Consider the following 23989-nt stretch of genomic DNA (forward strand, 5'->3'; position numbering starts at 1 on the left):
GATGGACAGACTATACGTTTGTAGCTAGGTTACGCCACACAGAGTGAATTTCGAACTAAATTATTCAAGGCATTTTGTAATGGGGGTTTATATACCTGCTGTTGCTTCAGCTAATGCCATCCAAGCAAGACATTTCTGGCATGGAGGAGCTATTCTAATGGATACAAGTGAATGAAAGTAGCCGGGCATCCCTATGGTTTTTGTTACTTCCTTGTTTTATAAACCTTATAGTCTATTTGGAATTAGGATATATAGAGAATGAGAACCATTAATTTCGGATGAAAATCAAAATTGGTGTCCTACTAACGAACAAGTTCTAGACAGTTCTATTTCCACTTCGTTGTCGAACCGGGTTTCATTTGTGAACTCTTCGTTTCTTTTTTTCGTGTTTCATATTCGTACACTGCACATAATACGCCCTCAACTCCGTCTCTCTGTTTGTGAGATTGGGTTGTCGCTTACAGAGCTCACGACAAACCCACACACAAGTGACAAAGAAAAGTTAGCAGACGACGAGACCGGAATCAATGAAGTAGAATGAATTTAAAAAAAGAAGAAAAAAAAAAAGAAACTGGTTTGTATTTGTTATTCTCGTACGAGTTAATAAGAAAGCTAAAATTCATTGGGAGTTTGGACAAAAGGCAAAAAAGAGATAAATCCCGAAAACCGTATGAATAACAATGACTACGTTTTCGTTAATCAGAATGGATCCGGTCTTCTTCTTGTGGCTTTGTGTATTTTCTCTTTTCCCCATTATATTTCTTAGCGCCCCTTCGCTTTTTCATTTCAAAAAATGCAGACATAAATATTTATCCTTTACTGAAATGAGCCGCGACGAAGGAAACGTGGCTTGACGATTTTCAGAATACGGCCAAACGGCGATAACTGTGTCACTCATTTCCACAGAAACTGATTATCCACACCCAGTTTTTTTTTGTTTCGTTTGAAATCATGGAAAGCCGTCCGTTTTCTACGTTGTGACACACCGTCAAATAATAATAATAACAAAAAAAGGATATCCCAACACAGAGTACGGAATAGGCGAAAATTTGTTTTCTAAGCTATATTACAATAACATTGGCACAACGTCCAAATCTTGGATCGTTGACACGCGTCACAACTGCAGGAGAGATGAATATTGTTCTCTGGAGGCAGCAACAAGAACGGGAAGGCTAAGGAGGTTATTATAGAATACGACGAAAACTGGATTACGTCCCTATTCTTTGATGCCGTCAGTCTTACACAGCTTCTAGAAGAGAGAAAACGAAACAGACGAATACGAGACGTCACCGTAACACACTGCAGTTTCTTTTACCCCCAGTCGCTGCCTATTCATTCATTCGCTTCCATTTCGCGATTGTGTGTCTCCATATTTCAGGTTCTTCTTATTTCCATCGTTCTTTATACGAGCCATGCCAGTTTACACGGTACAAAATAGAGACTATTACAGGGGCCAACAGTATTGAATCCAATGTATGCAAATGCCACGGACGTAAAGACTGTTCATATACACTGCGTACATAAAGAACAAAACGGAGGAAACAAACAGCCAACTGAAAACAAAAGACTGCCATCGCTCGCAAAATAAAAACAAAAGAAAAAGATGTACGATAAATAGTATACAATTGAACATGCAATTGTTTTTTCCCACTGTTTTACATTTTTTACATTTAAAAAAGTCTGGAATATACATGTAAAAGAAGATGGAAAACAAAATAAAATCCCCAAAAAATGATGCAACGAAATGACGCGTCTGCTACGCCATGCGGCCATGTACCCGCCATGAATTGTACGGTGGGCTGCCTCGTTGACTTCAGTCTGCGTTTCCTGGCGTTCCGAGCGAGGACATTTTTACAATAGCTAGTTTTCTTTTCCCTCGCTGGCACTTGAGCAATTTACAACTGGAAGATCAAACGTAAATGTCCCTGATGCATTGCACATTATTTATTTGTATCTGCACATTTCACTACTTAGTGTAACGCCAATCAACCAAAGTGATTCTAGAAATTTCTGGTGCAAGGATGTAACATGTGAACACGAAAGTATTATGTAATATTCATTGCCATTTGCGTACACCATTTGAGATTTGTGTCTTTTTTTTTCTCTCTCGTGTTTTAGATAATACTCGTAGAACGTGGACAGCCGTGACAAGAATGGGAAACAAGCCGATGAAATTTCTCGACACGTGCTGAAATCGAGGGAATGAGATCTGCCCGCTGCATCCCAGGAAATAAACCAGCTTCCTTACCACACTTGTCATGAACGAGAAACAAACCTAATCTCTTTTGTTTGTTTGAGTGGTAACCTCCTTTCGCCCGATGGAATTGCCACACGGATTCGAGTTTGACAACAAACACAAAATGTAAGTTGGCCATTTTTTATTGATATTTTTTGTTTTTGTGCTCTCTGCATGTCCGATGAGTTGCACAGGCAGTTTCACATCACGACACGTTACAAGCCGTGAAAGATTCAGTTGGAGAAAGGTTGGACAAGTTCTTTAATCTAATCATTTTGGATCAATCTCCACTTCGGACTCACTGGCTTTCTCTTACCCCTACGCTCTATTTTCTCGTTTGATGTTGCACGCTGTACGTAACATACGTTACTCAACAGCCATTTTCTTTTTGCATGTTCGCCTTCGTGCGCAAACTGTTTCATTTATTAAAAGCCATTCTGTCTAGATGTAAACATTTGATCCCCCCCACTCTTTGCACGTAGAAACGTAAATTAGGAAAATAGGAAGATGAAGTTATTTTTTCCTCGTTACAAGTTTGCTGTTCCTTTTCTTTGGAGCCCATTAGCACAGTAGGTGGCAATTCAAGAATGTTAATCAGAAATGCATTCAATTTTTTTTTTACTTTTCAAACCTGGTGCTCTGCGTGGGTTCCTCTTTAGTGATCCCTACTGCGCACGCGTTCTTAAATTGCACGATAGCATTGTGAAACACATTGAGAGACCATCGCAGACACACGGGCAAAACACTCCCGCACGGCATCCATTCCGGGAGTCGTTTTTAGTCTCCTCCGCTTCTTGATCTACGTTTCCAGCCCGTGTGTCCTCCTCCCTCTTTAGATCGCTGGTGGATGTTGTAGATGTGCTGGATGTTGGTTGTCCGTTCAACCAATTTTTCTCGTTTCCGTGAATTTTTTTTTTTTTTTTTTTTTTATCGAACCATAGTGCTCTGAATGTTGCAAAAATGGAAGTTGATTGCTTCCATTGGTTGCGGTGAATTTTTCAAAAGGCCGTTTGGTGGGTGTGTTTTTGTTTCCTGGAACTGTCGCAATCACCGTCTTATTCGATTACACCGGAATTTCCAATCCTTCTTGCAGGACGGGCTCCTCCCATTGACAAAGGTATTGTGCTGTAGAATCGCGCAATTGTTTAGAGACATATGCCAATTTGGTACGATCCATTTTCGCAGAAGAAATTCAGCAACGTCACTGAGCCGTGCTGGATGCGTTCTCCATCCATTTGGCCATCTTCTTTTTTTTTTTTTTTTTTTGCCCACTAGAGCAAATATTCCGGCAATTTTTTTCTTGTTGCCCTATACCCGTGGTTTGAAAGCTGGAATCGTAATAATGTAGTGATGAATGTCCAACGGGGCAGTTTTGTCGATCAATCCCTCTGACAATTACGGTACTACAAAGTGACATGATTCCCACGATTCGTATCGAAGCCGTTGCTCAATCAATTGAATTACGTTCATTTTGAGACACGCCTTTCATCGAACTTGGCATCCTCCCGCTAGCTTTTTTTTTTCCACAACAATTACGCAGGTCGTTTATCATCCGCCTTCACAAAGATTGAAGAGCAATACGTAAAAAAAAAAAATTCTCAATATTTATGTCGATTGACAGATTAAAAAAAAAAAATGCGTAATTGTTTTGATTTGATTTGACATTTTGAAATGTTTTCTTCTTTTTGGAAAGTTGCTTTTGCTGTTACTTCGATTGAGCGTAATTCCAAAATGCCTCTTCGACATTCTGCTTGGCCTTTACGTACGGCATTGTGGTATTTCGCATGCCAAGAAAACAAGTAACGCAAATACTTGTCGTTTCGAATGACTTTCTATTAGCTTCTATTCCGTTTGGATGTTATACGGGAATGTAGACATTCCGCATAGCTCTTCTTATTATCTAGGGGATTTTGTTGTTGTTGTAGGGGCAGGCTACTAGAGGTAATGCTGGATCAATTCCTGCCCTTCAGTTGAGACGTTGCAAAGTCTTTTTTTTTTTTTTTTTTTTTTTCATTTAATCCATTGGCTCGTGATTTTTCTTCATTACGTTTTGTTTCTTTCCACGATCCTATTGCATTTTTTTTTCTATCCCGATATCCGGACCGTCTTGCTTCCGGTCTCGCAATCTTTTGGCGGGAGCCCGCAGGGGGAGGGGGGGGACTCCCAGCCGGAGGTCTATCAGGCTCATACTGTCAGGTTGATCCATCGACATCGATCCGTTAGCCCACCCGACACTGCGGGTAGCTCCTCATTTTCGTTTCTTTTCTTTTTGTTCATGCGGAATCCGACAAATAAATACGGAAATATTTCACCCCCCACCTCCCAAACTTTTTATTTTCGCCTCGTTTCTTTGACTAGCTTTACCACACTGACTGGCGAAATCTCTCCATTTGATTGCGGAATTTTTGATAGTTGTATCCACATTCGTCAACTTGCTAGTTTCATGTACAGGATACTCGAAGTTTTTTCCTTGACAGTCGGTTGGCGCATTCTGTTACGTCCATATAGGTTCGTTCTCTGGCTAACGTAAAATCCCTTAAAAGTCCTTGTTTTTATTTCGCTGATTATTCAATCAAAAACTTGTTATTCAAAACAAGGTCGCGCGTCACAGTCAGCCAATCACTTTGTCCGGTCACTGACGAAGGTTTATTTGCATTTTGCTTTATGAGAAAAAAAAAACCTGTTTGTAGAACTCTTGTGAAATGGATTACCCCGACTTGATTGGATGCGTAAACATTTAGTTGCTGTTCAGCATCAGGTGTGTGATACACCCAGTTCGATCGACCCTAATTCCCAAACGAGTCAAATTAAATCATTGAATTTCTGAAAATTGAAGATGAGTTACACAAACTGCGATAGGACTGGCAATCCATTGCGGATGTGGAAATGAAGCCGGAAGCAGGACGCATTTTGGGTTTTTGGGGCAATACAAAAATAGGAAGACATGTTTTAGTTATAGGAAATCGATTGTCTAAGTTTACAATGCCGAACAAATCCTATTATTTGCCCCAAAAACGGATGGAACGTCCTTTCAATGCCTGTCGCCGTTTTCTCTACGTACAGCCAATCTATGCTCGCCATTTTTTATTTCGAAGGTTTTAAATGATCGACTTGCCAACTTTTTCCTACGAGTTTTTGTGGTACACCGATGACATTATTCAGATGCCAAAGGTCCCACTCGCGTAGTTTTGGCAACTACAAGTTCCAACGAAAACAGGTGGCCAGCAGTTTGTTTTTTCTATTGCTGACGTTTGTTCCGATGAAGAATTGTTGCTTTTTCGGCCGACATCATTCCAAACGTGATTATTTATCTCGATTTTTTTTTTCTTTTTTCAGCGTTAATGGCTCTATTAGTTATAGATTTGGTGCGTCGCGTTTGCCTTTTGTTTAACAGACTCTTGAGGGGACCGTGGGGTAATTAAATGGTAACGACGACTACCATTGTTCCGAGTTTTGCATTAAACACAGCGCAGCAATTACGGAAAAATAAACGTACGTTGGTCGCCATGCTTCCTGCAAAATCACTTAAGTGGAATATGCAAATTTTATGTTAATTGGGAAAAGGTAGTGATTACGCTTCAAACTAAATTTTAAAGCCACTTGCCTTTTCCTTTTTTTTAAAGCTCATACCGAACATTAAAATCGTTAAGGCTCCTTCTCGAAATTTCTGGTCTGGTGATCAATAAATTAAGATTCTTCAGAAGATTGAATATGAATACGATGCTGAAAATCGATTGTCTCGTAAAGGGTAATTTTGACGTTAGATCATGCCCTATGTTCGAGGTCCTGTTATTCAAGTTTAGTTCAGCGACGCTGGCCAGGCCTCTCAAATGCTGATGCTCTTCAGTGACACGCCACAGCTTTTCATGAAAGTAGAAAGAAAAGTTGGATCAAGTGGAAGATCAGTCCTTTTAGCCTATACTTGAAAAAAGTTCAAATTGATTTCTTCCATTGAATTTTGACCCGTTCCTATTTCCTCCCCCTTTTTCAAATCGTTTTATTTTTATTCTTATTTTTTTTTTTTGATTCTTTTAATCCACTGTCGTTCCGCCGTGGTTCACAAAAGCCCATTGACATTTGAATATTGGTAGTCAGAAAAAAAAAAAAGCGGGCAGGAAGCCTTCTTTCCTCAGCTTTCTACTGACGATTGGTACATTGGGCCTCCTTCCATTCCTGTTTGCCGGAGTCTTGTGTATCAACGGATTGATCCGATGTCAAGAAGGTGACGGGGTGCACGGCGTTTCATTCTGTACGAAGGCGCGCGTGAATTTTTTTTTTCTTCTTTGAGTGGGCGGCTCGGTAGGTGGCGTGACTCAACTACGAGGCACAATCGAACTAGTTTTACTTAATTGTTCATCGTAGCGTGGACCGCAAACATCCGCACGGCCGACTCTTCCTCATTTTAAAATCTCTACTCATCCGGCCGTCAACTTAAAAAAAATAAAAAATAAAAAATAATTTTTCAAAAATCGATCAATAGATGGAGTTCTTCATCATCAAGTGAAATCAAGTCGAGCGGCGGAATAGAAACGCTTCTTTGATTTTTACGTGACGGCGGGATGCGTTGCAATGAAGGGCAAATGGGCATAGCCAATAGAGAAGTGTGTCTGTGTCTGTGTGTGTGTGTGTGTGACATAGAAGAAAATAAGCATATCTCATTCCCGTTGGTGACAAAAGGGGGGGAGGGCGACTAGAAACTCTTATGATCTACTTGGTATTCATGATTCATCGAGGTAACAGCTCACTTCTCTAGCGTCTTCTCGCTTCCGATGTCGTAGAGTATCCAAGGAGTTTCCTCTTTCTTTTTTCGTACCGGAAGTTTCTCTTTTTTTCAAGAAACTTGATAATTCTATGAAATTAAAAAAAAAAAAAAAAAAAAAAACGAAGAAAGCAACTATTTCTTAAATTTTCACGAGAGGGTTTCACTAATTAAAAAATTTGAGGAAGACACCCCCAAAAAAAAAAAAAAAAAAAAAAAATGTAAATGATTTTGCTTGAAATCTATGTCACTTTAGTTTGACCTATTTTGAAAATCACCCCCGCAATTTCTTTTGCCATTTGTCTCACTAATTTAGGCATGTTTTATTTTTATTTTTTATTTCTTCCCCTTTTCTGTTTTTGCTTGATGAACGTATAGACACAATTTTGAAACACTGCGGTTGTCTGGCAAGTCCTTTCATCTCGCTTGCCAGTGAATCTAATTAAGCTCATGGCAAAGAAGGGCGAGGGAAGAAATGTTTTTGAAATCAGCACCGTGGAGAGAAAGGTCTAACAAGAAAGTTGTAGCAAAGTGTTTTTAACTCGTAGATGATGTTCATATGCAGCACAGTTGGGGGAGGAAGCAATACAAAACAAAAAGTCAGTGCGAGGGAGGCATCCAAGAATTGATACAAGTCGTCTCTCTTGTCTTAATAATAAGAAGAGAATAAAGCCAAGGCCTTTTTTTTTTTTTTTTTTTCTTCTTCTTCTTCTTATTTTATTCTCTGTCTACTCGGAAACAAAAACGAAGAAGAAAAAAGCTCAAGTTTTGGCTGCCCTCTTTCTGCTGTGTCTTTCGTTTGTATTTTCTTACGGCGAGAGATGGCAACCAGAGAGACATGTTGGAGTGGAAACTTGGGGAGCCCGATGGCGTTGTCTTTTATTTTGTTTGAATTTATTTGTATTGTATTGTAGTATTTCCTTTTTTTTTTTTTTTTTTTTGTTTCCTACTTGTCTCTGGAGAATCCAGTAGCTAAAAATAACGTAACACTTGCGAGAAGTTCTGCTGCAATCTAATAAACTGTCAGACATGCATCAAGTCCAGAGGGCCCCCCCCCCCCCCCCACGAAGTCCCTTTTTTCTTCCTAGCGAAATGAGCGAGACACCAGATTTAAGTTTACGCAAGTTTTTAAGGACAATTTTTTTTTTTGTGCCGCGTTAGATTGTCATTGCCTCGTGTCATGTCCTCCATTTTTGGCTCTTCCATATTTTTTGCGGGAAATTGTTTCGTTGAGCAACGTGTAAATTGATGGAAAGTGAGAGGCGTTGTAGTAGGCGAGAGTGTTAAAGCATTGATAAAAAATAAAAAGGGAAAATCCTTTTTCTTTTTTTTTTTTCTTTTTTTTTTTTTTATAAGCATGAATAATGCATACGTTGAAATTCTAGTCAGCGTCGCTATACCGAAACGGTCCTCTTTTTTTGTTGTTGTTGTTTTGCCATTCGTAGTAACGCAACTCCCGCAATTTATTGCGATGTTGTTTATTATTGTTATTTGCGCTTTATTCTATTGACCGTGTAATTCAGTCTGAAAACGCTGACTAGAATGGATGAGACAATGATGATGAGTGGCCGCATCGCGATCCCTTTTAAACTTAATTGGATTTCAACCGATATCCCCCGTAATAATGTTTTCCCAACTCCTTTGGCTTGCCAACCGATTCATCATTTTCCCTATAACATGCAAATAACAAAAGGCGGACCTTCAAGAATTTCTATTGTCTTTGCCTTCCCGAACGTCCCCCCTCCCCTCCCTGTCAAAACAATCGTTTATTTTTATTTTTTTTCTATGCCTTCCCGCACGCGATAAATTTAGAACAGCACGTCATCGTCCCACTTTCCATGCCTACACACACACACACACATGTGCATCGGCCCCTGTTATTGTACAGTACAGTTTTATTGCGTTACAAAGTGGATAAGTAACGTGTGATGTTCGACTAGCTTGACGCGCACTACACCCGCTCTCGGTGGATTGGTTAATTATTTCTCATGGCACAGAGGCTGTTAGAGCCGGGCAAAGATCCTATTGTATCTTAAATGACTTTGCTGCAAGGGGGATGTCGATGCAAACTAAACCGGCCCGCGCTATCGATCTTAAATTCAATTGACAAGAGATGGGTCGAGAGCAGCAGTTCCGTCAGATGAATCTCATTCCCGGCTTTCCGTCCGTTAAAAAAAAAAAAAAATAAATGGAGAGGGTGGAGGGGGGGGGGAAAAAAAAAGAGGCGCAAAGGCCGGATAAGTAGAAATGCTTTGAGTGGGTCGAAGTTGAGAAGATTACAAAACCCTGCTCGTTGCTGCTCGACGGTGATTACTCGCCGAATCTGTGGGCACCGAGTCTAAAGTCGAAACAAATCCATCAAGTTACAGGCAAAAGATGAGGTTATGCCATCACAAAAGGAAGATGATACATGTTTCCTTTGGGGAAGAAGAGAACAGGAAGGGAAAAAAAAAAGGAATTAGGAAGTCGTGAGAGAATCTTCCAACCGGGTTTTTTTCCGGAGTAGATGGAAGAAGAAGAAGAAGGAAAAAAAAAACGTTACAATGAATCCATTCGTCCTGGTGTTTTTTCATTACTTGTCGTTTGCTACATGTAACGTTGGCTTTGGTCTGTATCGATATTGAATAATATCAGATGGCAGCACAGAAGGTTCCGGCTCCGACTAATGTGTACTGAACGAATATTGCCATCTGAAACATATTTTCTGTTGTGTTTCATTTTGCTGATCAATGAGTCCCTCGCAATCGCCACTGTTTTATAAATCACATCGTTTTAGTTTTTTTTTTTTTTTTTTCTACACGACGTGTTCGAGAGCAATACAAGAAAAATCGAAGCGAATCGGATGGAGGACAGAGTCAACGGATCAATTGGGACAAACTCATCCGTAAGAGTCTCGTCTTTCCTTCTTGAAATTCGAAAGTCGGCGGGGTATTAAGGAATAGGAAAAAAAAAAAAAAGAAAATTGGAAACAAGGTCCGCAAATGATTTGAAGCCCCCCCCCCTTCAAATCATGGGGGGCAAAACACGAGGACGTAAAAATCGAAAGAAGAAAATCAAAATTTTTATTGTCCCTTTTTACGCACAGTAGAGAGAGGCATTTAAGCGGAGGTTTTATTGGTCCGGATTTGGGGTCGATCTCGGTGCGCCCGATTGGCAATCAAAATAGCGCAATGGGATTACGTATTCCAGCAGTGAGAATGTAGAATGGGGGGGGGAGGACGTAAGGATAGCGAGCGCGTGACGCTACAATAACACGGGAGATACTCACGAAAATGAAGAGCAGAAAAGCGACGAATAGGCAATGAGCTTGCGGATACATGAAGCGGACACGATATCTCGATTTCCACTTTCAAGTTCGACGAGGTGGACATGGCACGTGTTAGTGGATCCCATGCTTTTACCGTGTTCGTGCAGTGCAACGCAACACACACAAAAAGAGGGACGCCGAATGCAACTGGACAATAACCAGAAATGAAGAAGTTGCATCTTATCCCTATTTCGCTCGTAACATGTCCGTAATCTTTCCTGTTTCTATTTTATGTTTGGCTGTGTCGTTTCAAAAGTGAATGACGTTCCAACTGTTTGTTTTTGGCCCAACGGCCCACGCTCCTCTTTGCTATTGAGCTTTTGTGGGAGGGAGGGGGGGGGGATGGCAGAGAGACGGGGGGTATTGATATAAAAGTAAATTTCTATTCCTGTCCAGTCTCATCTCTTTGTGACAGGTTTTTTACTGAACCAATAGGCTACAGTTTCTTATTGCTCTTGCCCCATCTTTCTTCTTTCTCTTCGTATAAGAAAAACAAAAAATCGATAGCCAAAAAAAGAAAGAGAGAGAGAATGGATCATGCCGGAGAGCAGGACTGGAATTTGATGACATCTCGACTCTTTTATATAGGCTTCGTTTATTTATAAAATTTTTTTTTTTTCGTCCTTGCGTCAGCATCCGGATCAAACGCATAATTTGAGCTCTTCGATTTTTGATTTTCGGATGTATTGCTCTATACCTTCATTGTTTTATGGACGTACAATTAAGTGTTAGCATTGACGTCAGATGGCGATACGAAATTCGAAAAAGATTTTTTTTTTCTTTCCGAAATGAAACCTGTTTGTTCGGCATTTTTGTTTTCAATTGAGAAAGAAAGTTGAAGGATTTTCAAATAGCCCTCGTCAAGGATCCAGAGGATGGACGTGCGAGGACCTAGAGTCCCTCTCCAATCTTTACAGATCGTCCAGTTTCTTCGAACGAAGAATCGGTGCCCGATCCTTTTGTATTTCTCTGACTTTCGGCCAAAGTCAAATTCAATTTTCGTTTGACGTAAAACACGAATTTACGTGCGCCACCAGTCTTAACAAGTTGAGAAGCGGCTTAATTAGACGAGGCGAGCAAAAATTCCACGTCTTTCGCGTCTCATCACCTACGCAAAAGAGAAAGAAAAAGGGAGGAAACGTGTAAACAAATAAAAGCTAACGAGCTCGTGAGTGCCTGAAGTGGAGGGCCCAGCCCCTCGGAGTTGGTGTAGCGGCGGGTGTCTTGATATTATTATTACCTTTGTTTGATGATTAATACTTGCGAGTGGGGTGGTGGAGTGTCAATCCTTTTTTTTTTTTTGTTTTTTTTTTTTTGTCTTCTGTCCACAACACGTTACGATGGGCTTCCTGCGTAAAGATCAAACAGCCTGCCACGCCCTTTTATTTTCTAACACGAGCGTCGGTGCCAAAATCAAAGGGAGTCGTCCAAAAGAAAAAAACTAGCGTCTCGAGTCCATATCTCTTTATGATCTTTATGTTGTTACCCGGGCTGAATTTAAGCATTGTATATTATTCTATTTTCGAGAAGGAAAAAGGAAAAAGAAAAAAGAAAAAAATGAAACAAAAGAAACGCAGTAATGGATGACATCCTAGAATAGCTGTAAGGATTTCTATCATTTGAATTGGAAAGTCGTCTGCGTCTGATTCTGCGTTTCGTCAAAGATGATGACAAAAGGTACGCGGGTACAACGAGTCTTCCCTTTCACACAGATGTAATCCGTCCTGCCGTTGGCGTTATTGCCAACGAACAAGCTATTCCAGTAGTTGACTAATGTGACATGAACTCATCGTGAATGCATAGCCGATTACAACTGAATTTTTCTCTTTTTTTTTTTTTTTTTCGTATTAAACGTGAATTTGACGGTTCCAAAACTGAACATCGTTCTTGACTGGAAACAATAGGCCTAAGGGATACTCCCGTACTGCCACGCCCCATTACATCAAACGACACCTCCCCCCCACATCCTTGTTGATGCAAATTTTTATATTCGATTTTTTTCTTTTCTTTTTTTTTTTTTTTTTAGTCGGAATAATTCAGAAGCAATTCTATTGTCATGTCGTGACGCACTTTGGTGAATATGACTGATATTCTTTTTCTTTCTTGTTATCGCAGATGACTTTCCACCTGGATAACTGCAATAGTAGTCCAATACACGGTGGCAGGTGCTGCGACATTGGTGGGCGACCGTTACATCATTTTCATCAGTCTAAGCAGCCGTTGCAACCATATCCCATTGTGTTCATCGCGTTCAGTCTCCTGCTCTTCGCCATCGCGTCCGCACAGCCTCCGACAGCCGGTAAGTTTGACGCTCGCCGTCCAACACTTTGACGGCAGTTGCCCTGTGTCGTACAATCGAATTTGTGAAGTTTGCGTGCGAAAACGCAAGCATCCTTTTCAAGCCAAGCAGCCTACCATTTACGAACTTGATATTCTGAAGCAACAAAAAAAAACTTGCAAAATTTATTGCAACGATGAATAAGAGGCTCTATGAAAATCATTTTTTTTTTTTTTTTTTTCAAAACGAAGCTTGTAAAATTCAATAATGGCTTCCTTTTTTTTTTTCGTTTGAATACTTAGCAAAACTCCTGTTTCTTATTCGTTTTGTGCGATACTCTCGAAAATGGGGAGGGGTTCATTGATTCTGCAATAACAATCGAATGCACGTCGACGTCCCGCTTTGGCAAAAAAAAAAAAAAAAAAAAAAAAAGTTTGAGAACAAGATTGGATTGCCCTTTACTTGTACGCTACTCGTTGTACATTCAGATCATGATTTTGGGTACACACAAAAAAAAAGAGGCCATGCCTTGCAGCGTAATATTTATTACTTTGTGAATAACGATCGTATATATATATATATATATTTTGTTTTGTTTTCTTATTTCATTATGTGTCGTCATGAAAAGGTTTTGCGAAACAGGAGGTGATTGAAGACGGACAGTCTTTGGCGATGAAGAACGACGGATGGCAGTTATTGGCCGGCGACGTGGAGCCGGAGCGGGGGAGTAGTCGATTACCATCTGACATGGTTGATACGGTCGGACCAGTAACTGACGCTCGACGGACTCGACAAATAGCATCAACGACGAAAGGACAACAACTGCGAAGACGAGGTCGTCAAACAGCGCCAGTCGTGTCATCAAGTCGCAGCGAGCAGGCCGATGTAATTTCACAAAAGAGAGAAATAAGAATGGAGAAGGGTTATTTCATCACAAAGAATAGATATATATACATGGAGGGAGAGAGAGAGAGAGAGAGAGACAATTGGCAAAGGGATATACGACCAAACAACAACCGAATTGGCCCTCCCCCCTCGTCGTTTTCGGTCAATGGCTTTTGCTTGGGGTCATCTGTATTCGATATTGTCCGCTTTTACTAGCATTCTTACAAAAGGGGTTGAATGTTTTCTTTCTTTTTTTTTTTTTTGAATATCGACCAGCTAGACGGGCATATTTTATATTTATGTAATTTACCCTTATTTTATTTTTCTTTTGTTTCTTTTTTTTTTTCTTGTATTGGAAAAGATTGGGACGATAATGTTGGATGCCAAGTACCCTTTAGCGGGTTTTGACGACCATAACTTTGACGATAGCAGAGGCATCGGTGCGTTAAGTGCGTTGGACGAGTCGGAAATTGGCCGACGGTTGGCAGCCGGATCGTTGCAGGATGCGACGACAGCCGCTGCGCATTTTGCGAGTAAAGACGAAACAAGCGAATCAGAAGCGGCTTTCTCCGGTGCGCTGGAAACCAACGTGACAGCCAGTCTGGGACAAACGGCATTTCTACGATGTCGCCTCAAAAATTCACAGCATCAAGTAAATATATATATATATATATATACATCTCTTCTTCAATCGCTTTTCTTCCGTATGAAATGAATTTTCAAAGGACGGCCAAGGGGGGGGGTGGGGGGATACGGGGAAGTAGCTCTCACACGAAACTTGTTAACATCACCCACCACCATAGTTGTACAGGTAGAGATTACGAACAACCGCTCCCCCCACCCCCATTTTTTTTTTTAAACCTTTCTTGGATTTCAAACGGTACATTTCTTTTTATTGATGATTCAAGAGAGAAACGTCATCAAAGGAAATGAATATGTTTGACTGTCGTGTGTGTGTGTGTGTGTGTGAAACGTGGGCGTTTGGGAAGAGATCGAATGTGCGCCACGATTTCGCACTCCAACAACCGCTAAAAGGAAACTTATCTTGTCTTGATTCCGACAGCTTTACTTTGATACCGAAAAAAGAAACGAACAACAAAAACAACAAAAAGAGAGAGGGGGGGGGGGGGAGCAGAAGTTTTGCCGGAGAAACGACATCGATTACGTCCGGGCCAATTAAAGCAGTCGAACAGGAAATCGTTACGTTTCGCATATAAGTCCCCGTCGTTGCAGTGGATTAGCAAAAAAAAAAAAAATAAATGAATAAATAAAATAATAATAATAATTCCATCTTTTTCTGTGTTGCCAGATTTAAAAAATCCATTCGGCAGTTCTCGAGATCTTTCGCGTCGCTAAGAAATTCAATATCTCATTAGTTAAAGCGCAGGCGGGAAAGGCGAAATATTGCGGAACTTCATTCAAAACATTGGGGATTTTTTTTTTTTTTTGTTTGCTTGCGTGAAACGGTTAGATGGGAATGTCAAAAGTCAACTGCTTTTATTTTTCACCTGCTCGACGTAAAAAAAAAAAAAAAAATTTTATTAAAGCTTCGATTGTTTCAATTTTTCTCCGTTGGGGACAACTTGCCGGGCAGATTAAACTGAGGAAGAACTGTGCGTCTTTGCGCAAACATGGCGTCTTTGCGATTAGATTAAAGAGTACACGCTGTTTGTTTTGCTTTCTCCCCTTCGTCTCGTTAATGAAAAATGAAATTTTATTTCATTTTCTCGCGTCTTACGTTTCGTTTGGTAATATTGCGTGAGTGCCCGCAGAGCATTTCGTCCTGCGCTGTATAAAAGCCTAAAAAAAAAAATACTCTTGACAAGATGTTTGCCCGGGTGTAAGTGTGCGTGTAAAGAACCACCGTCGGGGAAAAGCGGATCTCTCTGTTGGATGTTGGCCGACCTCGAAAAAGATAAAGACTTTATCGATCAGATTGGCCCCCGCTTGTATTTATGGAGGCCTCCACTCTTGAAAAAAAAAAAAAGAAAAATTTTTTAAATAAAAAAAAGTTTGCCGTAAGATTGCACGAGACTAAAGCAAGATTTAGGCCAAGAACTGTTTGATAGTTAATCGAGTTATGTCTCCTATCTAATCCGATTTCGATTGCTTTCGAAGCGCGCCGGGAGAAGCTCGTAAGTTTTCTGAAATAATGAATGCGCGTGCCATAATTTTTGTCATCGGTCAGAATAGCACATCCTCAATCCACCCCCCGTTTGGCTAAAACTTCGAAACAATGTTTCGATTTAAACCGAATTGCTTGGGGGATTAATTAAACGTGTGTTCTCGGGAAAACTCACGTGCACGTTCGTGAGTGGCCTCGTTGTCACCTGTTAATAAAATAAGACGCGGAAGTAAAGTTCCTACCTATTTTCTCGTTTCGATGTCGGAGTCTATTTTGCAAATCCAACTCGCGTTAGCCAAAAAAGAAAAATTGAGGGGAGGGGGGGGGGTTGTCGTCTGCGTGCGTAATGAACGGTGTGTTGTTGTCGCCAAGTTGCGTAACGCACAGAAAGCAATATGACGGCAAGCGGCTCGTCGTTTGCGGCCCTTTTTTTTTTTTTTTTTTTTTTTTTTTTTTTTTGTTAAATGATGGCCTTGTCATATGGTCTAGATCGCACCATCAATCCACCTGTGTTTGCCACTCTTTGCTGCTGTTTACACGAAAGCAAAAAAAAAAAAAAAAAAAAAACGAATCAAATAGAAGAGGGGGACGGAAAACAAAAAATTCTTTTTTCTTTCTAGCCTTTGAACGTTAGACGCACTCGAATGTCTCGCAGGAAACTCTTCCTGCGACAGATGCAGACATTTTCGTTCGTCATCCAAAAACGGTTTTTTTTTTTCTTTTGTATTTTGTTGTTGTCGTCATTTTTTTTTAGGTTCATTTATTTAAAAAAAAAATCCCGCCGTCATGAAGAGATATTCGTTCCATATCTCGGGAAGTTTATCGATTCGAAAACGTGTTTTCGCTAAAAACGCGAGTTGTGTATATGCACTAAAATTCAAATCGTGTGCACGCGCTTTTATCTCTTTGTCCGCTGGATTTGCACGAAAGTTCCCGTTGCTTTTATTTATTTCACACGCAAAACATCCAAACTGAACTCATTTTTTTTTTTTTCTTCTTTCCCTTTCTTGGAACTGGTTGATTTCAGGTGACTTGGATTCGCATCAGAGATTGGCATATCCTGACCTCAGGTGTGTTGACTTACACGGCCGACGCCCGATTTCGCGTCAAGCACAGCGAAACCGAGGCCTCCGAATGGACGTTGGAAATCAAATTTCTACAGAAACGAGACGAAGGCACTTACTATTGTCAGGTAGATTACATTTTATATTCCCGAACAATTTTTTAACTCCCGAACAACAAAGCACTAAAATTGAGTTGCGTGCGCATCCTCTGCTCGACGGCAAAAATCGCATTTACATAAATTGGCAATTCTTTTTTTTTTTTTTTACTGCGTAATGGGGGAAAGAAGTGATTAGATTTTCAGTTGCAAAGAAAAGAGATCTATTCGAAGTGCAGCAAATTGGGTGGGGGGGGGGGGAAGGCATTCAAACGTGCAAAAGAAAAACACACAGTGGCTCTTTATGTTTTTCTTGGGATAATTATCGCTGACACAAGTTTCGGCCCTAGAAAAAAAAAAAAATAATAATAAAAAAGAGTTCTTTTGTTTTACTTGGCTAATGTAAAATGCAATCAAATTATGTCGGTCATTACGTTGCCGGGCTGGTGTAGTCATGTCACTTTACGTACATGAAACGCTTAACAGAAAAAAAGAACACTGTCTTCTTCAAAAACCGCCATTCCTGCGGGAAATTGTGCAGATACCGACGAGAACGGGCGCCGTGGTGCACGCCTTCCACTTGCACGTCGCCAGTCCGCAGGCCGTCATCCTCGGAGGCCAAGTCTCCCACGTCGACATCCTCACGCCGTCGCTGACTCTCGTCTGCATCGTTGACAATGTAAATGTGTACATAACCTTAAAAAAAAATGGTAATAATAATAAGGACAGAGATCTTTGATACCGACAACTTGAGGCAGTTGTTAAGACGATGGGGGGGCCCCGCCCTAATTAAAATCACATGATCGCATCGCCACGCCATTTTTTTTTTTTTTATTTGAATGTTCGCCATCAAACGCTGCAACAGCTGTTTTTATGTATCATGGCGGCCGAGCTTTCCTTTTTATTTTATTGTTTTTAAATTTTCATTAGCGAAGAGCTCGTCCCATAATGTTTTTAGCTATTAATGTATTCATTCCTGTACCACCGTAGAACGTAGGTGGAGCTATATGGAGAGGCTTCACGTTTAATAGGTCTATCTCCATGCAGATGGAGCTGTCGTTTTGCTTTCTCTAAGCTGTTTGAAACCCCCTCTTTAGCTATTCCCCGTGTTTCAAGGGGATAACGTACACGTCCATAACGACGATGCATAGGGAAGAAGTGATGAGTGCTGTTAGCCGTTTATCATCGGGACTATATTCAGCTATCGTTCATCGTGTGGGGGAAGGGGGGGGGGGTTTCGTGTGGAAGATAACCCTTAAGCCCGAACCCGTCCGTACAGCTTTGGCATTGTATATTTATTATCTATCACATTCATTGTGTATAGTATAGATATATATATATATATACGTTCGCGTATTTGAGATAAGCTATATTCTAGATCCAGGGCAAGGAGTATAACGTGTAACATGCCATGGAAATGGGGACTAGGTTTTCTTTTTTTTTTCTTGTTGCTCAGTGAGAACACAGAAATGTTCCAGTTCTGTAGCGAATTCCCATTAAAGGCACCGGAATTCCTTATTAAGACGGTCTTCGTTTGTAGATATATAGGTTCGCGTTCGATGAAAGTCTTTGTAGAACAAAAAGGTACGATGTAGATACAGAAAACAAAAGACGAGTTTCTATCAGCGTCCATCATGATAAGCCCCAGTCGTAAAACAAGGCAAATGTCTTTTCAGAGTCTTTTGCAAACGTTGTCCAACCACTTTTGAAAGACTAAGTAGTCATCGATATTTTTCTTAATTCACTTAAAACAAAACAAACAAAAAAAGTCAGGCTGCCAAAATCATTTTCACCTTGGCAAACATTTGATTTACAATTTGTTTTTCAAAATCGATGTCAAGTTGTTTTGTTTGCTCGGCTTTTAGCATATCGATGATCTTGGCCTCCACTTGGCTATTCTCATTTGTTTTCTTCTGGTTTACCATCGATATGAAGTACCCACAAAAAAGGTTCTAGTTGTCGGCCTCTTTTTTTTTTTTTTTTTTTTTCTATTTTACCCACAACCAAAATAGATTTAAAAAAAAAAAAGACAAACAGCTTAAAAAACGAGAATTTTTAGAATCTAAAAATTGAATTCAAACTTCCCTCCTATTTAAATTTAAAAAAATAAAAAAAAAAAACGAGAAAGGAAAAAACAAATGGAGAGGCCGAGTTTCGAATCTCACGCCAATTATACTGCGGTTAGTTTGCTGTGCGCAACATACTATAGCTACCCCCAACTGTTTTACGAGTTATACCCAATTGTTAAAAAAAAAAAAAAAAAAAGGGAAACGGGACATCTCCTCCCACTCGTTCCAGGACCATCGTACTAACAATCGCAAGGAACAATATCAAAACACAGACACAAAAAAAAAAAAAAAAAATTTCTTCTTTTATTTTTTTCATGTTCTGTTAGACCACCCTGTTTCTTGAAAGGCTAATTTATGTCAATGACATTTTTTTTTTTTTTTTTTTTTCTTTCCTTTCTCTCGTGCTGGTTTCTACCATTGAATGGGGGAGTTATACTTTGAAAAGCATCTCTCACGGTTTGTTTTCAATTCTGAACGAAAAATAATAAGCCCATGGAAAATAAAAAACGCGATTTTTTTTTTGTTTTTTTTTTGGAAGAGCAACTCTTTTTATTTTATTTTTTTGCACGAAATCTTTGACGTTAACGCTTCGCTAGATATCGTACCAGACCGAACGCTTTAAAAAAAAAAAAATACGGATCAATATTATTCAATAGTTGGGCAAAAGAAAACCAATAAAAATATCACGCCCGCTTTATTTACGACTTTCTTTTATACATCCGTGTCTTTTGTCGAACCGCATCAACAGCAAACAGTTTTTGGTAGCACCAAAAGTGGCCCTTCAAGTTGCACTTGAAAAGACCTTTTCGGAGGAGGCGGGGGGTACATCTTAAACGTTCATATTTTTTCCCCCGTTTTCACGAACTCATCCACCACCACTTTCTTATGGGGTGGGTTTGTTTTTGATCTGATCATAGACAAATGGCGTTAAAGAGGCGCGGGGGGGGGGGGGGGTAAAGGAACGATTTGTACAGCCGGGAAGGTTTTTCTTTCGAGGCCGATCGGAAAAAAACAGTGGCGCAATAAAAAAAAAAAAAAAAAAGGTCTTGTGTGAACACGTTGACAGCTGACGTGAACGGATCTTTCAAAAGTGTGTTGACTTTAAGAAGTTTCTGTATGTTTTTCTGCCCGTCTCCTCCTATTGGCTCGCTCTTTTTAAGCGGCTTTATTTGAACGAGGCACACGGCCGATTGAATTTGCTTTATAAACCTTTACGCCAATCTCATTTGGAAGGGCAATCCATTAACTTAAACCAATATTGCCCTTAAAAAAAAAAAAAAAAAATGATGTCTGCTAAAGCTCTTTATAAGTTTTTTTTTTTTTTTTTAAATATACTTAGTTACAATTCAATCATTTTTTTAAACATAAAAATGTGTTTCAACTTAGACACCGGATCCGCCCCAGGTGATTTTCTGGTATCACAATGGAACTTTGCTGAAAGACGGTAAATATCCGGAGTCTGGAGGCCCTGGAAGCTCGGGATTAATCAGCTCACACCTGACGCTGACACCGTCGAGGACTATGTCGATGCTGACGCTACAGCATATCCAACACATCCATTCGGGCAACTACACGTGCCGGGCGCCCAATGCCGATCCCGACACGACGCAACTTTTCGTCACGCAACGTAACAAAAAAAAAAAAAAAAAAAAAAAAAAAATGCTTTTTTTCTTTCTTTCTTTTTTTTTGCACATTCTTAAAACAAAGACATAGCAACGTTTGTCTTTCTCTTTCTCTTTTTTTCTTCCGAGGAAAAAAACAAAACAAAACAAAAGAACTTGTGTAACTTTCACTATCGAGTGACCTTCGTCGACTTCGTATGGGGTCGTTGTTTGCAATCACAAATTTTTTTTTTTTTGGGTTTCCACATTCTCATTGGCTATCGGCAGCGCAAAAAGGGCAGGCGCCAACAATCGAATCATTTGCATACGCCAAAATAGTCGTGTCCCCATCGCATATGGATGTAGAAACGTACGCGATTTCTCGGAGAATCGTTCAAACAACTCAATACGATTCCTCAATACGCACGCCAAAGAGCCCGGGTCGGCTCCAGCTGATTTCAATGTATACATTTGTTTGTTTCGTTCGTACGGAGCTTCTACCGTGATGATGCTACGGAGAAAAATACGTTGGATGTTAATGGACTGTGTGTACATAGCCCCGCATGGGTTGTCCTTAACACCCCTGAGCAGCCATTACGACGATTGTGTACATAGAAAAAAAAAAACAAAAAAAAACAACGTACACGTATATATATATATATATATAGTACGTTAGGAGAGAGAGAGTGATGGTCCTCACCCATCTTGGCCAGTTTTGCCCAGCTCCTTGCCGGCTTCCATTTATTTCTTGTCAATAGAAACGACGTAGTTGGACGACGCCCCATCAATTGAAACTCACGTCGGTACAAGGTTTTTTTTTTTTTTTTCGCTACGCGTACTATCTGGGCTATAGGATAGTTACAGAAAGAATAATTATGCGATGTCGTTCCAGAATAGAAAAAAATTTAAAAAGGGGGGAGGGTTGGATGGTTATCAGGAGAAAGGGCGGGGAAAAAAAAAATAAAAAATAGAGTTGATGACAATTTATTTTTTGTTTGTGTTTTGAATAGGTCACGAACAGGCGGCAGTGCATCGATCGAGTTGTGCGAGACGGCTGTCGTCGACGTCATGGATGATCGTGATCGCCGCCCTCATCGGTCATGTCTTGACGATCCGACGGAAACATCTCAAAGTAGTAGACTAATTCTATTTTTTTTTTTTTTTTGTTTTGTTTTGTTTTTGTTTTCAATCCCCCTCGTGAAGTAAAAAAAAAAAAAAAAAGGTGTAAACAAAATCAATCTTCCTTCGTCTGCCAAAAATTCATCGGTGTACATATTATGTGTTTGTCACATTACAGTGTGTAATCATTGCAATCGAACCCCAAAAGTCTCTCTTCATAGTCTAGTCATTTTCGATTCAATTTTTTTGGTTTTTGTGTGTTAATGAAATGCTCCGTATTTGTCTTTGATTATTTATTGCCGTGCGAGGATACGTGCTGAACATATACATAACATGATATTTATATACATATAAAAACAATGATGGCGACAATATATCATCCCTCCCCCTCAAGTGACGGTTTCAACTAGCTCTTGTCCGCCATCTTTCTTTTTTTGTTTTTTTTTGCCTTTTTTTAAATTCACACTGGCAACGTCTCCTCAGCTGAGATAGAACAGCGACAATGTGAAGGGCGCCCTTTATCGGTCCAGTGGTCAATCCTTAGCCCATCGCTTGCAATGGGATTTCCGATTCTTTGTGTGTGTGTGTGTGTGTGTTGACCCATGTCACTTGTCAGACTGGATGTTTTGTCATCGGAAAAAGGGAAACTGATCCTTAATCTATTTCTTTTTTCAATGTCAATGGCTACTCCCCCGGACGTTGGGAAAAAAGCACGTTGTCGTTCTTTGTCTGCAATTCGATTTTCGACTATTATCAGGGTCCAAACACCAAAACACAATGTCTCGTGTCCAAATAAAAGAATAACGAAAGCTCAAACACACACGACAGGAAATGACATGGAGAGAGCAGAGAAAAGTTCTCTACAAACTCCGGAAATCCACGCCTTTTGTTGCTGGCCTGTCTACGTGCACTTACAACATCACCACACACACGCGGCCGAGGGACTCTCGTTCCGCATAACTCCCTCCCTTCTTTCTCCAAAGAATCTGTATCAGGAATCATCTGGAAAACCTTGCTAACATTTCTACTTGAAACTTTTAAAAGGTCAGTTGATTTAATAATATCGTGTTTTTTTTTTTTGTTTTTTTTTGTCTTCATTGAAAATTAAAGAGAAAATGAGGGTAAAAACAACATGGGGCTGGTTGAATCTACGCTGATGGGGTGCCATTTTGACGCCATCCTGTGCTGATTTGTCAATACAAGACGGCTGGACAACGATACACGTCCACAAAAGAGAACATGTGGCTTGATAAAAAACAAACAGCGACAATGGGACAAACAACTTGACCGCAAACGTCGTTGACAACTCGTCTCACACGCCCCGGCTGTTGTTGACTTTCTTTTTCCATTTTCGTGGTTTTTCTTTCTGCTTGTTCTTCTTTCTTTTTTTATCCAGCTTCCATTTCCTTGCTTTTCAGCGCACATAGATTACGACACTTACTCGTCTTACATTTGCGATAAAGTGAAAGCATTACGCCCCGCCGTCGAAATCGACTCCACCAATGCAGACTGTAAGGCGACGTGTAACAAGGCACAAAACAAGCAAAAATGACCGTCTGAATCAATACGCTGTTGCTGTACACGTTGACGTAGAACACAGCTGGCGTTACGTCATTAAGACTTCTTTTTTTTTTTTTTTTTTTGTGGCAATCGGGTCCCGCCAGTTTGGCCATTTGACTGTCAGTCACCGCTGAGTTGTTCCCGTTTGTTTTTTTTTGTGTGTTCGTTTGGCTCAAATTTTCAAAACTTTATCATTTCGCTTGTTTTTATTGACTTATTTTTACGAAAGTAAAGTAGTTTAGCCTTTTTGGTTACTATAGTGGGAAAAATCATCGTTGTAATCATCCCCCCCCCCCCCCCACACACACAACAGGCTCCCCTTCTGGCTCACGATATTTTCAGTGCGGTTAGACGGACACCACAGCTACACACACGTGTGTGTGTGTGTATGCGGCCAATGTGAGAAAAGAAGTTCGGGAATTTACTATACCGCTTTGTTGAATTACCGGTCATCGTTCTCTAAGACCACTCGCGCAATATGCGCCCTCCTGCTCCGACAGGGTGGACACCCTCAGAGCACCAAACCAAATAAGAACGCCAAACAATTCTGTTTTTTTCTGGTTTTTATTGCAACTTCCTGTGTGTGTGTGTGTGTGTGTGTTAGGAAATTTCAGTAGCAAACTATCGCTTCTCTGTTTTGGAAGAAATCTCGTCAGTCGGTTGGCGGCCGTTGGACTGTTCCGTCCCGTTCAGTTTTGATTCTCTTCTTCTTTAAAAAAAAAAAAAAAAGAGAACATTTGTTATGTCGAGTGCGTAGTTCCAGTGATGGTTTCCGTTCTTTTTTTTTTTTTTTCTGTTACCGGCAGGAGAAAGTGTTGCACGCGATTCAATTAAATTTGTAACAAAAAATAAAAACAAAAAAAAAACAATTTCTAATTTTGCTTTTTCTCC

General features: G+C 40.2%; 1 protein-coding gene across 2 annotated transcripts; it reads left to right on the forward strand.

The window, feature by feature from the left end:
* The first annotated feature begins 1832 nt into the window (after nucleotides 1-1832).
* LOC130687470 (uncharacterized) lies at nucleotides 1833-21803 on the forward strand. 2 transcript variants are annotated; one of them, XM_059494893.1, is made up of 9 exons: nucleotides 1833-2042; nucleotides 2119-2362; nucleotides 12418-12601; nucleotides 13209-13465; nucleotides 13827-14117; nucleotides 16618-16782; nucleotides 17291-17428; nucleotides 20205-20445; nucleotides 21430-21794. In XM_059494893.1, exons 3-9 carry the CDS (start codon nucleotides 12418-12420, stop codon nucleotides 21561-21563), a joined length of 1410 nt encoding a protein of 469 aa, XP_059350876.1. In that variant the 5' UTR covers nucleotides 1833-2042; nucleotides 2119-2362; the 3' UTR covers nucleotides 21564-21794. The 2 variants fall into 2 exon arrangements, with proteins under 2 accessions (XP_059350876.1, XP_057366626.1); XM_057510643.2 differs by lacking the exons at nucleotides 1833-2042; nucleotides 2119-2362 and adding an exon at nucleotides 3062-3353 and having other exon boundaries at nucleotides 21430-21803.
* The last annotated feature ends 2186 nt before the right edge of the window (nucleotides 21804-23989 follow it).

The sequence above is a fragment of the Daphnia carinata genome, chromosome 4 (assembly GCF_022539665.2).
Source record: "Daphnia carinata strain CSIRO-1 chromosome 4, CSIRO_AGI_Dcar_HiC_V3, whole genome shotgun sequence".
In the NCBI taxonomy this organism is placed as follows: Eukaryota; Metazoa; Arthropoda; class Branchiopoda; order Diplostraca; family Daphniidae; genus Daphnia; species Daphnia carinata.